Source organism: Bombus vancouverensis, chromosome 4 (assembly GCF_051014615.1).
Source record: "Bombus vancouverensis nearcticus chromosome 4, iyBomVanc1_principal, whole genome shotgun sequence".
In the NCBI taxonomy this organism is placed as follows: domain Eukaryota; kingdom Metazoa; phylum Arthropoda; class Insecta; order Hymenoptera; family Apidae; genus Bombus; species Bombus vancouverensis.
The window spans coordinates 13,881,958-13,895,555 of record NC_134914.1 but is presented as its reverse complement, the minus strand read 5'-3'; the positions used below and the strand labels follow the sequence as shown (position 1 = coordinate 13,895,555).

Here is a 13,598-nt window from a genome sequence, read left to right as displayed (position 1 = left end):
CACTAACAATTGGATGTTGAAATTGTAAAGTTTTATCGTTCATATACGAAAGCCATGTATCTGTTATTTTTATGAATTTTCCAATTGTCTTCGTCGTTTTTATTATTTCGTTTTTATTATTTTTATTATAATATGTAATTGGAACTTATACGATAATCTCTTTTTAATAATTGTATCTATTCATATAATAATCGTATTTTCACGGGAAAGATCATATGTCAAATTTAATGATATATTGTTGCAGGCAGAAATAAAATTTCCTTTCTCCTACAAGTATTAATACGAATAATTCAATACGTATAACTAGACGTAGCTGCAGTAGTATTAGTCATTATTTTGTCAGACTATCGTGCGTTTAATACAATTGCAGTTTTTTACTATTATTTTCATCATATTTCACAGATACAGGGTTTCTAATACACGAATTTGGTAATAGATACATATATGTATGATACATCGATTCAAACATATCGTATGCCGCACGCGTCTGACATATACACGACGATACTACTTGCAGAGATGCTGCGTTACTCTACATGCATTCCACTTACTTATTCATATTCTCTATACATATTAAATTAGCAGAATCTATAATATATCCATATAGATCAACGATATAATTGTTAATTTAGATGCATTAATGTTTATTTATCATTGAAATAGCTAGTCAAATTAATATCTTAACACATATATATAGAGGAAATAATCTTGCGAATTTGAAACAAGCAAGAAATATATATAGCTATATCTGACAAGCATACTTAATTACCCGTTACATAACCTCCAATTTTCTTTCCATCAAAGTCTCGTTACTACTTTAAACTCGGCATTATCATTATATTAGCATTATCATATTACATCTGAAACAAATCTTCTCAGCATTCTCAACCATTCATAAATCAGTTGACAAGCTACAAAATATCATTTATCCATGTTGAAATAACCTCAAAAGTAAAGCCTGCAAATAAATCGTCTAGATCACATACCATAAAAATGCAATGCAACGAGACATAACACAATTCGTCTAGCCTGTTACGTGTCACGTAGTTGAAGGTCGTACACCATCGTACAAGTGAACATATACAGGGTGTCCCTCATTTTGGATCTTTCTACTTTCTTTCTCGAGGTAACCTATTTTTCGTAACTCTTGTTCGCTTTTTACGTACATACGTTTGTTTCGTCGACTTGACAGAAAATCTAAAGATACTTGGAACATATCTATCGATATATTAGATCGATACGAACGATCGTATTTGCAACGGTAAAAAACAATCTCTTGATAAATAACAGCTATAGCGGCGATGTCGTCAAGAATTTAAATATGAAGACAGCAACTTTTAAAATTTCCTAGCGAGATTGTCATTTGCCGATATCTTAACTGCTTCAAGAAGCGTCACAAATCTGTGCGCGACTGACTGACCATAGGATTTTTTCGAACACGAAGTACCGTCTTTACGTTTTCACGCTTATTCAGAATATTTCATGAAATTTCGTATACATGTATACGCAACAGTGTACTTTTATATTCTAGACGAGCTGTGAATGTTTATACATGTTTATATCTTTTACTAGTACAACTAAATGGAAATTTGGCCCACCTAGTAGATATTACGATCATTGCTATACTTTGGACATTTTCTATATTTTTCTAAAGCATACTGGCGAAGTTTGAACCTCGGAAAAGAAAAGTGTGGGCCACCCTATATACAAATGTAGAGGTTTTCTTGCGTAAAAGACACAATACACGATGCGTCGCAACGCCGAAACTTGCGTAACGGTGAACGAGCCCGATGAATCGAAGTTCGCGTGGATGAACGTGACGAGTGATCGATTCGCGCAAGTACGCCTGTGACATTGATCGACGTTATTCGCGACGCTTTTACTTATTACGCCCGCACACGGTCACGTAGGTCGTGGCGACGTAATCGACTGTGACCAGGGCTACGGAGATTACGAGGACACTGGCCCCGTCACGAGCTTCTCCACGCAATCCACAAAGAAAACCAGACCCTGTTGAATAATAAATCTTCCCGTTTTGCTCACGGTGCAACGATCGCGCCACGAGACGCCACGCTGCACGGAATAAAAATATTTCCACGTGTACTGGACAACGTTATCATTTTACATAAAATAGCCACGATGTTAATATTCCGTGGAGCTATCGAAGAAGACGTATGATCCTGTTGTGGATGAATGGTTTGCAGGTTCGATCGAACGAATACTCACGATGTTTTTGATTTCTGGCGCCTTGTTAACGAGAGAAATTGCAAATGACTCGATAGCAGAGACTTACTTCTTACGACAGATCGTAAATTTGTGCTCGCTCGGAATTGCTGATTCGCGAAGCGTGCAAACGAGGAACTTGTTCCTTAGTAGCTTCTTGATGGAATGAGATAGATCCGAGGTGCGCTCGTTACAACCAAAAATACTATTTTAATTTCCAACAAATTTTCTCCAGAGTATTCCATTCTCAGCTATTTTAGTTTCTAATTTTTCTAAAATTGTATTCTTCGTATACTCGATATAGTGATATGGTATTTTACCTAGCAACTTTTATAGTATAATTTACATGTCGATAAAGTCACATACGTGAAACCATGTCAAATGTAATATGTGTTTGTGTATCACGTACAAACGCAAGGACTTCAGGAATCTAAATAACTCACAAATCAGACAAATCAGAATTTCGTCTAATTCGTTGTAAACACGCATTTATTTTAACTCGTTGATTTGTTCAATTAGGCGGGATTTAATAACAAAACAATATTAAAAAAGAAAAATCTTTACAGGAGCGCAGTGGCGGGAGCATAGGTGAGACCACCGATAGGAGCGGCGTAAGCTAATGGCGACGAGTAGGCGGCTGTATATGCGTAAGCATTAGGATAAGTCGCGTAGCTGGTAACAGTTCTGGACGCAGGCAGGCTGACCAATCTACCAGGTTGAGGAGCTTGTGCTGCCAACTGTACTGGTGTAGCGAGAGCTTTCACGGGTGCTCCTTGTGATTGTTGTTGTTGTTGGGGTTGTTGTCTTTGCTGTGGATGTTGCTGTTGCTGTTCCTGTTCTTGCTCGCTTCCCTGTTCCTTCTGTATCCTTTGCTGTTGGCGTTGTTGGATCTGCTGTTGCAGTTGCAGTCTGGATTGCTGTTGAAGCTGTTGCAACTGTTGCAACTGTTGCTGTTGCTGTTGCTGTTGCTGTCTTTCGAGTTCTTTCAGCTGTTGCAGCTGCTGTTCCTGTTGTTGTCGAAGTTGTTCATCGCGAGAGGTTGCACCGGCTGTGACCAAGGGACCGGACCTAGCCTCGACGACCTCGACATCGGAATCCGGACCGCTGGATGGAATCGCTGGCGCTGGTGCAGGTGCTGCGGGCAAAACAGGTGCAACTGCCGCGGAAGGTGCGATGGAAGGTGCATACGGCACCAGTGGAGCGGCAATGGCGGCAACAGCCGTCGCTGGTTCCCGGCTGACCACCGCGTTAAAACCGTTTATCGGATCCGCCGTATACTCGACGATGCGTCGAGTACCGTCTGCCTCGATCAAACTGTAGCTACCCTGCACCAGGTCGCCGTTTCTGGTTTCGTATTGGGCCTTGGAATCCCCGGTCACCGCATCTTGAACGTCGTACGCGAAACTATATTGAGGCGCTGCGTCTAGTTCCTCGAGCTTCGCTGCCACTACGGGTGCCGCTGGGACCGCTGGGATCACCGCTCCTTTGGAGAGAACCGCCACGCTTAAGAATACGATGAGCTAGAATTTTGGAAAGAAACGTTAGTATCACGTTAGATATTCCAATTATCGTATTAATATTAGATATATCGTATTTCTTTCGATGATATAAAAAACGCTAATAACGGTGTGCGAGCTGTAATCAACATATCGATTAAATTCCTCTGATCGAACAATGATCGAAGAACAATGATTCGGAACATAAGCAGTTTGCCACTGTAGAACCGTAAAACGCACACCATTATCAATAATACGTCATTCGACCCATGCTGAACGTGCACTTCGTTATCTTGCTGAGGAAACGTCAGACTATCTTTCCCAGAAGGGCATGGCTGACACTGGAAACTTGGACGATCAACAAAGTGGAAGTAAAAGAAGCAGAGCAACGTATTCTAAACCTAGGGATGTAAACGTTCAATAGAGAAGGAGGTATAATAAATCTATTTAGAGACCGACATTCGATGTATAATAATGTAAATGTATAATAAGAGAAGAGGAACGATAGCATCTATCATGGACCAGTTAAAAATTGGTAAGCGTTACTCTACGTGACTCTAAGCGATACTATTTGATGGATAAAACTAGTCAGGACTAATCGTCGCGATTAGTGTACCTCCTTACCTTTCCAGCCATGTTTGTTTGCAAGAGGATCGCCAGGAGACTGATGCCTCAGGGTAAGATTCGTCGTACTTTTATACGCGTGATGACTGTCAGTGTTTTCGTGTCATCCGCCAACAATAACCCGAGCTATTCCTTGCACCCAAACACGAATCGTGCACACCCGTCTTACACACGCATACACACCGCCCCCACTTGAATCTCTCCTTCTTTTATTCGGGCTACCTATTACTCTGTTTCTTTTACCATCCGATGACCTCCTCATAAATGTTGCGATGTCCATACGTACAACTACGAGTCGATGAGTATGCGCGCTTATGTTTCTTCATATCGTCGCGGCCTATACACGCGACCTGTATGCCAATATGTCGAAGATACAGAGCCACTTCGAGGTCGTGCGACGAAACCGCGAACGTAAACCGTGAACTCCGCTGTAACCCTCTTGATGAAAGGTGTACGCACTTCCAAAAGTTTACGATATTGCGCGATCGTTATCGATTAGCATTTACGTCGCGCCTGCGACACCTTTAGCCAAGCCTGCACGCGAGAGAAAAAAGGGTTTCTTAACGCTAGACGAGTGAAGTATGAGACTTGTATCGGTGAAATCGAAACGAACGTGGAAAATGTGTTGATTGAAAGGGAAAGGGAAACCTTTAACCGTATATTTTACAAAGATCATCGAGATTCCTGAAAATATACTGTTCGAAATTTAGAAGATTTCTATGAAGAACGACGAGTTGGTCATTTTTACCGTGTTCTGATTCCAACGATAATACTTGCGTTGAAAGAATGCTAACTGTCCGTTCTGATTCGATCTTTGGTAGAATTTTAAATTAGAAAGGAATTCTTAACGTATGCAATGGCAAACAGTACCGGCTATCATCGTATTTGTCGTAGCATCTACGTACCGACTAACTGGACCCAAGTATAGTATATTAAATCTCGAATCATTTGGCAGCACTTTGTGACGTGATTACAAAAATTTAATACCGTGAGAACGAAATGAAGATGACCTAGTAAAAAAGGAAACATTTCATTGGGAAAGAATCGTATATGGAAATAAATGTTGCAGCCGGTGTATATTGTTTGCGCTAAATAGGTAGTAAGTGAAGAATTTAGGTTAAAAATGACCCTTGTTTCTATTTATCTTCGATTGATTCAAATCAAGTATCCGATTGATTTCTTTTCTATAGTAAAATGAATCGATAACGCTATGATAACAGCTAGCACCAATACATTAATACATTAATGTAGTTGGAACATGTGTCAATCGAATTCGTTTTAAATTTGACACACGATCGCCGAATTTTAAGTGCAAACGAAGTGTGAGCGGCCATATAATTTGTATGCTGATACATCGAAGAAAGTCATTCGAGGTTATTCGACGAAATTACGAAAGGTAATGGATTCTATCAGTATACGCTTATTGTCTCTTTTCTTTCCTTGCTCAATGTCCATATTCTTACAGGATCGGACGCCGGAGACACCTTTCGTTCGAATCGAAGAATAGAAGGAACAGATGATTCATATATGCCGACATACACGAGATGCTTTCGGTAATTATTCTTTAATTCTGATACGTATATAGTATAATTATCGTAAAATATAAAGATAGAATGTTTATCATGTTCAGGGAAATTTTGCCTGTGCCTCCTTAAATCTGTGTAAAAAGAGGTTATCTGTGCGAAGAGACAATGGATAATCGAACTTTCTTTCGTAACAAAACATTGTGAAAGAATTACAACAGCTGCTTGTAATCGATTCGTTCTTTATTGTTAGATCCCTTATTTATTATGTACTACACGTATAAATCGCAATAATTTATATTCATTTTCGATATATATATCGCCCATTTGTAATATGATATCTTTTATCTATAACATATATTTTACAGGAAAATTAAAGAATCATTCGTTTCTGGTTGAAAGAATAACTTTATTCTGCTGTAATACGATCTTTAAAGTGCTACAGTATAGAAAAGAAAGATCGCAAAATAATCTGCGTGGACTTGCTTTAAAGCGTGATACTTCTACTTTCTGATCATCAAATTGTATTTCCTCTTGGATGCCTCTATATTCGCAAAAAGAGGTAAAAGTGAGAATGATTTTTGTCGCAAAAATGTATGTTTTGAACTATTTCACTTTTCATTCAAAGTGCCATAAAACGGTTTTTGGTTTTGGTACGAATCGCGAAAAAATTTCTTAAATTTCACAGGCTTGTTCGAATTTGTAGAATTTTCGGAATAAAAAATAATTTTCACTTTCCCGCCCCGCCGCTAAGCATAAAAGCGTCTTCGAGAAAAATTAATTTAGAGTTGAGAAAGTAGAGACTTTGCCAACTGAAATGAGCCCACGCTAATAGTTGTACAATCTGTCATCAGGAAATTACAGTACTTCAAAAATTGATAACATTTTAATTCAGAATTGATGATCGTTTAACTTGCCCGCAAAGATTTAAGTAATAAACAACAAATAAAAGAAATAGGTAAAAGACCCATTTTATAATTTCAGAAAACGAGGATTTTCTAATTTATAATATTTTACACAAAAATATTTATTTAAATAGTCGTATGGAAATATAATTTATTGATTGATATCGATGCAATCGTACGATCTAGAAAAAGAAAACACAAATTTTAACTTTTATTTAAATTAAAATGCATCTAATTATAAAACGTAGAAACATAATTATGAGGATGGGAATAGCAATGATTACAATATATTTTAAAAAAGTTTTTAATATAAACATTTCATTATAAAATAATTGCAGTATGTACAGTGTAATATGACTAGTTACATAGTAAGCGGTACAAAACGGCAAATATAAATTTCTTTTGTATTACGAGCGAGCACTAAGCAATGCATGACTTAAATGACATAAGATTCATTTCATTTCGCAACGAGTAAATCTTTTTCATATTGATACCAATTTAATGTTGTGTTTTGCTTATTAAAACGAAATGAGAAAATAAATTGAAGCTAAAATTCTTGCTCATGAAGTTAATAAATTCCATGTACCATTAGGTCAACCCTACCCTTCTTTCTCTACCAGGATAAGTATAAATTATAAAGTATTAAAATTGTCTAAGGATGAAAAGCCACTGGAGCGACCTTCAGGGCAGGTTTAATGACAGCCACAGGTTCTCTGTGGACAACCGCGTTGAATCCATTCACAGGATCCGCCGTGTACTCGACAATCCTCCTGGTGCCATCAGCTTCGATGAAACTGTAGCTACCACTGACTATGTCACCATTTCTAGTTTCTTGCTGAGTTTTCGAATCTCCTGTTAAACTGTCTTGAACGTCATAAGCGTAAGTGTATTGTGGATGAGGATCGTAATTAAATGCTGGATTCACTGGTGCAAGTTTAGCTAATGGTACTGCTGGTAAAGGAACTGCAGCTCCCTTGCATGTAGTAAATATAGCGACCGCCAGCACGATAACCACTTGCTGTAACGTAATAGAGAAATATTTAATTTCTTCTATCAGAAATTAAATAATATGAACGAAATATAAAATTTAGTTACGGTAAATTATAATATAAATTAGAAATGATGTAGTTAAAATACAAAATAAATAATAATATTTTGCGATCTGATTAACGATATCTTTTTGTGTAAACTATTTTAATTATACTGTCTTGTAAACTGAATGTGTAATTTTCAAAAGAGTTTTTATTGTATTTATATTATATTTAAAACTATATATCACAAAACATGACATGAAAATTTCATTTAAATTTAAATATAAAAACCCTATTCGTTCTAGTTTTAATTCTTTCTCTACTAATATGTACACAACTGAATTTTTCATATACATACCCTCCATTTTTTAATATGTGAATAAATTATACAAATTATATACATTATATTTTTACTACTTTATATATCTAAAGATGATTAATAACTTAACAACCCAATTAGTAATCAAGAATGAATTAACAAAACAATTAATCAGATCGTTAATTTTTAAGTTACCCTCTTCTCACCTTGAAAGCCATGTCGATTAGTGTTTTGGATAATCCTACGATTGAACGAAAGTCAAGAAGGAAACTGACTGTTCGATTTCTAGTGACAAACGTATTTATAGGTGTACGGAGTTGTCATTTGTGAATGTACGTGAACCGATGCTCATCGCAGCCCTCGATGCATCGCAAATAGCTTCGAAGGCGTGTACGTGACGCGCTTCAGACAAAGTAGCAAAAGTTTCGCTCTCATTTTTAGTTCTCTAGTAGGTGCACATTGAACCCTTCGAAATTTTAGCGATAATTTTTATCATTCTTCTATCAATTCAAATTATATTAAAAACTGCTACCTTTGAGAATAAATGTGGAAATAATCTTCAAATTACATTAAAATTGTATAAAGAGAAAATAACCCTGTTCGACGTTCGTATAGCAAAATATAATAGCTTACTATCTTTGATATTAATTAACAACAGCGTGGAGTATCTCTCATTAAAGAAGATGTAGTAGAAAAAGATGAATGGGTTATTACACAATGCATAATGTAAAAATTTAGAGGGAAATAGGAACAATTTGGACAATAATTCTTCCAGGTTAAAACTCTTGTGCTTTCACCATTGCGTAATTCCGTATGGTTTTAGTCGCAGTAAGTGTAACGTTTCCGTCATGCGAGCACATGGCGCGAAGAATACTAAACAGTTGGAATGATCCGTTTTGGAATGCTCACATTTCGTGTCCCTCGTCCCTGGATCTCGCATTGGTTATCCGACTAAATACTGGAAGCATTAAAGTACACATCTGGTTCTCTGAAATTATAACTTTTCACACTTTGATCATAATTAGAAGCTAAAGGGAAACCAAAGGATATCATAAAATAATTCATTAAAAGAATTAATTAACCCTTGAAATATAGGCGCCTGGAACCAATGACTAGATTAAGCGTAATCCATGGTAAGTTTATACAAATTTCATCGATAATAATAATTTCAAATTGTATACAAATGCCATTTTAAACTGCATAATGAATTGAAATTGAAAATAGGTGTTTATATTGCGACATGTAATTTATTTACATATAAAATTTATTATGTAGAAACTTTTACAGAATAAAACACACAGTCATTAAATAACAAATTCCGATAATACTCTACTTTATTCGTGTGTGTGATTACAATTTTTACAATTCAAATAAAATTGAAGGAAGTATAAAATGTCGCTGATACAAAATGTTCAATACAATGTACTAATAAGTATAAATATTTTAAATATCACACAAATATTCAAACCACTTTAACAACCTTATTTTTGTACAATAACATGAGGATATATTTATTACTTAATAAACGTCATTAATTAATAGTTTAATCAGGATGATTACTAAATTTAATTTTCATCTTATCTTGAAAATTCATCTTATAATATAATTTCCATATATTTTTACAAGATATTTTTATAAGAAATTTATATATTATGATTTATTAACAACTAATAACATAAATCTAACCCCAATCATTCACTTCCAAAAAAATAGTACTTATATACTATAAAGATTTAATATAATATAGTATCATGGCCATGTAATCTTTTGTCTTTTCTTTGATGGAGCTTCCTAAAATATATGAAAATAATTAAAATATTTGTTCTAGGCATTCGTTAGTAAATAATCATTATTTACGTTATTCATATTGTGATAAATAATCTTACAATTTAATTAGCATTAATGTTATATCAGTAATGATATGTGCATCTATATAAAAACAATCTAACAAACCCAAATAAATACATAAATGAAAATTAACTACAAGTGATGGAATAATTAATAAACATACATACATCATGTTTTCCATCATTATTACGTTTCTCAATACCATTGCATTTTTTAAAGGTATTTGAATTATATAAACGTATTTTATTAGATGTTTGTTTAAGTTCACTTGCAGAGGATTTTGGTCTTATACAAAAAATCTCTTTTGCCGTTTCATTTATATCTGTTTTTCTAGTACTTGTACCATTCCTATAAAAAATTAATGTAATTACTTTATTAAAGGAGATATAATTTTATATTGAGCAAAATGTTTTTACTTACAATGAAACAGGATTTCTGTGTGATTCATTAACAGAGTGCATTGCCTCATTATGTTGTCTTACATCTGAATTTTGATTACTCTCAGATTGTCTTTGAGGTAACGGCAAAGCCACCCGTTTATATAATTCTATTAATTCAAATCTGGATAAATTTTTATAGTCACTGAAGTCAATACATCTCTATAAACAAAGCAGGACGGAAAGATGTTTAAATAATTGTAATATATATAAATATTGATATTAATAGCTATTTAAAAAATACTATAACGATTCTTTATCTCAATGAAAACCTACAACATTTAATTTTATATTTATAAAATTACAATATCTCTTGCAATATAAAACAAGAAAATTTCATATCTTGATAGTAGATAAGATACTAGTTCTAAAAAATTCTTTTTATTACAAAATGTAAAAAAAGAACAATTATATTTTAAATTACGGTACAGGATATCTATAAGAAAAATTTTCACACATTATCAGATATATCTGCAATTAAATAATTATTAGTTTAATACACAAAGATATATAAATTCTTCATGATTTAATGAAGAAAAATTGTTGGTAAACATAACCTGGTTTGCTTACATTTTCTAAAATTTCCTTAAGATCTGATTCTGACAATAATTCAGGATGAGTTAATTCATACATTCCTAACGTCGACATTTTATTAAATATTTCATGCACTAATAAAAACTACTTTATAAAATATCAAGAGACCATTTGACAACTTCCATACACAATATTATATTCAAACAACGGTTTGAGTTGGTTATCAATGGTTATCATTCGACAAGTATGACAATATCAGATAATATCTGATAATACCGATTATTTCAAAATATTTATAATTATACACACATTTTGCTAGTTTATAAATTTTATAATAAATCTTTAAAAAGAATTTTATGTATCACGTGAAATAATAACGCTCATGCTTACTACTATTCTGACGCACTCCATTATACAATGCACTAATTTCTTAGAAATTTATGTCTATACAACGTATATTGAAAAACCGGGAATTTCCTACAACGACATGATAAATTGAAAATAGCTTTTCCTCGTATTTAAAATTAATAGTTTTTTTAATAATAAATACATCTTTTTCTAGTTAAATGACGTTAATTTACCATTATAACTGTTTAACTAATTTTTAAATCATAATTTCGTTAACTAATTTGTACGTATCAACTTCTAAATTGAAAATTTTAATGCAAAATTTTTCATAATATTTAAAATGAAATATTTCATGTAAATGACAAGATCATAAAATTAAAAGGCATAATGTAAAGGGATAAAAAGACTTGCTTGATGTCATGTTTTTTTCTAAAACTAACTTTCTTTATTCCTTTCATCATTAGATTTTTCATTATTGTATTCAATGTGATTTAAATTTTTCATTTCATTCATAATTCTTTATAATACCTAACTATGTACTAAGAAAATCTACACATGATCATAACAGTTCGAAATAATAAACAACAAAAATGAGTAACGAATAATTTACATTCATTAAAACAAACCATTTACACTTCTCATATAAACATGAATAGCATTAGAGTAAATGAAATCTTATGATTCTCATTGTTCTTTCAGTTTAACGTTTCGTTCAAAACAATTCGATTTTCCAGATGAATAAACAAATTGATATTTTGTTACCTAATAAAATCATTTTTGAAGATGTATTTTATACATATGATAGAACAATTATTATCCAACTTTTAAACTAGTTATAATCTTTGAAATAGAATATGCTCAGAACTATAATTTTACATATAAAAAATCCTCAAGTATATATTACAACCTTAATAGGGCATGAATTCAATTAGCAACATTTTAAATTTTATAATGCATGTTACTAAATCCGACAAAATTGTCCTTAAAGATTTCCTTTGTTACTTGTTTGATTTTTTTCCTAAAACTGTATCCAATCGTCAAAACCTGAGATTTTTACTTTAAATTTCGGTACATAACACTTTCACTATTATTATCCAAAATGATTTTAATTAATTACGTTAATGTTCTCTTCGTTTCTCTGTGCGTATTGATCTTTTTTTATTTGTTTCATTCTAATGACCGTTCCTAATCAAAATTACCATTTATAAATTATGACTAATGTTGATTTTGTTCTTTTTAACAAAGGAACGGTAATCATGATTATAATATTATTGTAACGATTTTTCGATAATTTTACGATATTAAACATTAAAAGTTATATGTATTTATTTCTCTATCGACAATGTATATCAATATAAATATGATTTTATTAATGTAGCTCACATTGCAATTGTATTATCATCCAGAGCTTTCTGGCGTAACTTCCTGCTTCTCTAATCTGAACGCCATTATCTGATGGTATTATGATATGATTCGCGCAATAATCCTTCAAAACTATTTACTAATAGTTTTGATGGCAGAAGTGATCAATTGCTGGCAAAAATTGTAAAAATAACGATAATATTCATTAAAACGAAATTCCAATAATTGTAATAAAGTTAAATGAATTGCAAAAGTAATAGAAAATATTCAACAATACTACCACTATTATATTCAAAAATAAATGCAAACCAACTGTTTTATAAAGGAAAGGAACTTATTAAAATTATGAATATGAATAGAATTATGTGAAACAAAATATTCTAAACAGGGATAAAAAAAAAATATATGTATATATATGTATATAATTTTTAAGTACCAGGCATAAATTATGAATATTACCCTAATTAATCTTTGTTTTATCATAAAACAATCTATAAATGAATTAAAAATAAATTAGTTTATCTATATATCATGATCAATTGCATAGTAATTTTATTGATACCTCATGCACAAATTAAATGGTTAACAGTTAAATAAAAAAAATGAAAGTTATATGTTGGAAATTAATTATGTTCAAAATTATATTGAAATTGTTATTTTAATAATGTATTAATAGAACTTACTCCAATAATTTTATTGTAACACAGTGTTGGCTGTATCAATATTGTTATATTTGATAATGATTAATAAATCATAATCAAAGTTATAAAATTTAATTCATATACCTTTAATTTAAGTAGGTATTTTCTAATGAAAATGATACAAATAATTCAATTTAACATGTGCTTAATAAATTATACTTTTACTATTCATTCTCTAGATAGAGACCATTTCAAGATAGTCCCACTGTAAGAGATATGTAAAAAATTGTAACTACTAGTTATAAAA

At 32.5% G+C, this 13,598-nt stretch overlaps 3 protein-coding genes and 1 long non-coding RNA gene across 5 annotated transcripts; 1 reads left to right on the top strand and 3 right to left on the bottom strand.

Moving 5' to 3' along the window:
* Positions 1 to 2,694: 2,694 nt before the first annotated feature.
* Positions 2,695 to 4,453, bottom strand: CPR3 (cuticular protein 3). The gene is made up of 2 exons (XM_033333850.2): positions 4,344 to 4,453; positions 2,695 to 3,743 (listed from the first exon to the last, which is right to left on the bottom strand). The coding sequence occupies exons 1-2, from the start codon at positions 4,353 to 4,355 to the stop codon at positions 2,784 to 2,786; spliced, it is 972 nt and encodes a 323-aa protein (XP_033189741.1). The 5' UTR covers positions 4,356 to 4,453; the 3' UTR covers positions 2,695 to 2,783.
* A 336-nt stretch (positions 4,454 to 4,789) lies between these two features.
* On the top strand, positions 4,790 to 7,329 carry LOC117156639 (uncharacterized). Its single transcript, XR_004464129.2, has 4 exons — positions 4,790 to 5,442; positions 5,534 to 5,739; positions 5,809 to 5,896; positions 5,974 to 7,329. It is a non-coding gene; the product is annotated as an uncharacterized LOC117156639 (long non-coding RNA).
* CPR4 (cuticular protein 4) lies at positions 7,060 to 8,488 on the bottom strand. The gene is made up of 2 exons (XM_076618289.1): positions 8,328 to 8,488; positions 7,060 to 7,789 (listed from the first exon to the last, which is right to left on the bottom strand). Exons 1-2 carry the CDS (start codon positions 8,337 to 8,339, stop codon positions 7,424 to 7,426), a joined length of 378 nt encoding a protein of 125 aa, XP_076474404.1. The 5' UTR covers positions 8,340 to 8,488; the 3' UTR covers positions 7,060 to 7,423.
* A 937-nt stretch (positions 8,489 to 9,425) lies between these two features.
* Positions 9,426 to 11,472, bottom strand: LOC117156679 (uncharacterized). 2 transcript variants are annotated; one of them, XM_076618288.1, is made up of 4 exons: positions 11,331 to 11,472; positions 10,390 to 10,568; positions 10,137 to 10,317; positions 9,426 to 9,912 (listed from the first exon to the last, which is right to left on the bottom strand). In XM_076618288.1, the coding sequence occupies exons 1-4, from the start codon at positions 11,349 to 11,351 to the stop codon at positions 9,871 to 9,873; spliced, it is 423 nt and encodes a 140-aa protein (XP_076474403.1). In that variant the 5' UTR covers positions 11,352 to 11,472; the 3' UTR covers positions 9,426 to 9,870. The 2 variants fall into 2 exon arrangements, with proteins under 2 accessions (XP_076474403.1, XP_033189827.2); XM_033333936.2 differs by lacking the exon at positions 11,331 to 11,472 and adding an exon at positions 10,977 to 11,324.
* Between the last annotated feature and the right edge of the window lie 2,126 nt (positions 11,473 to 13,598).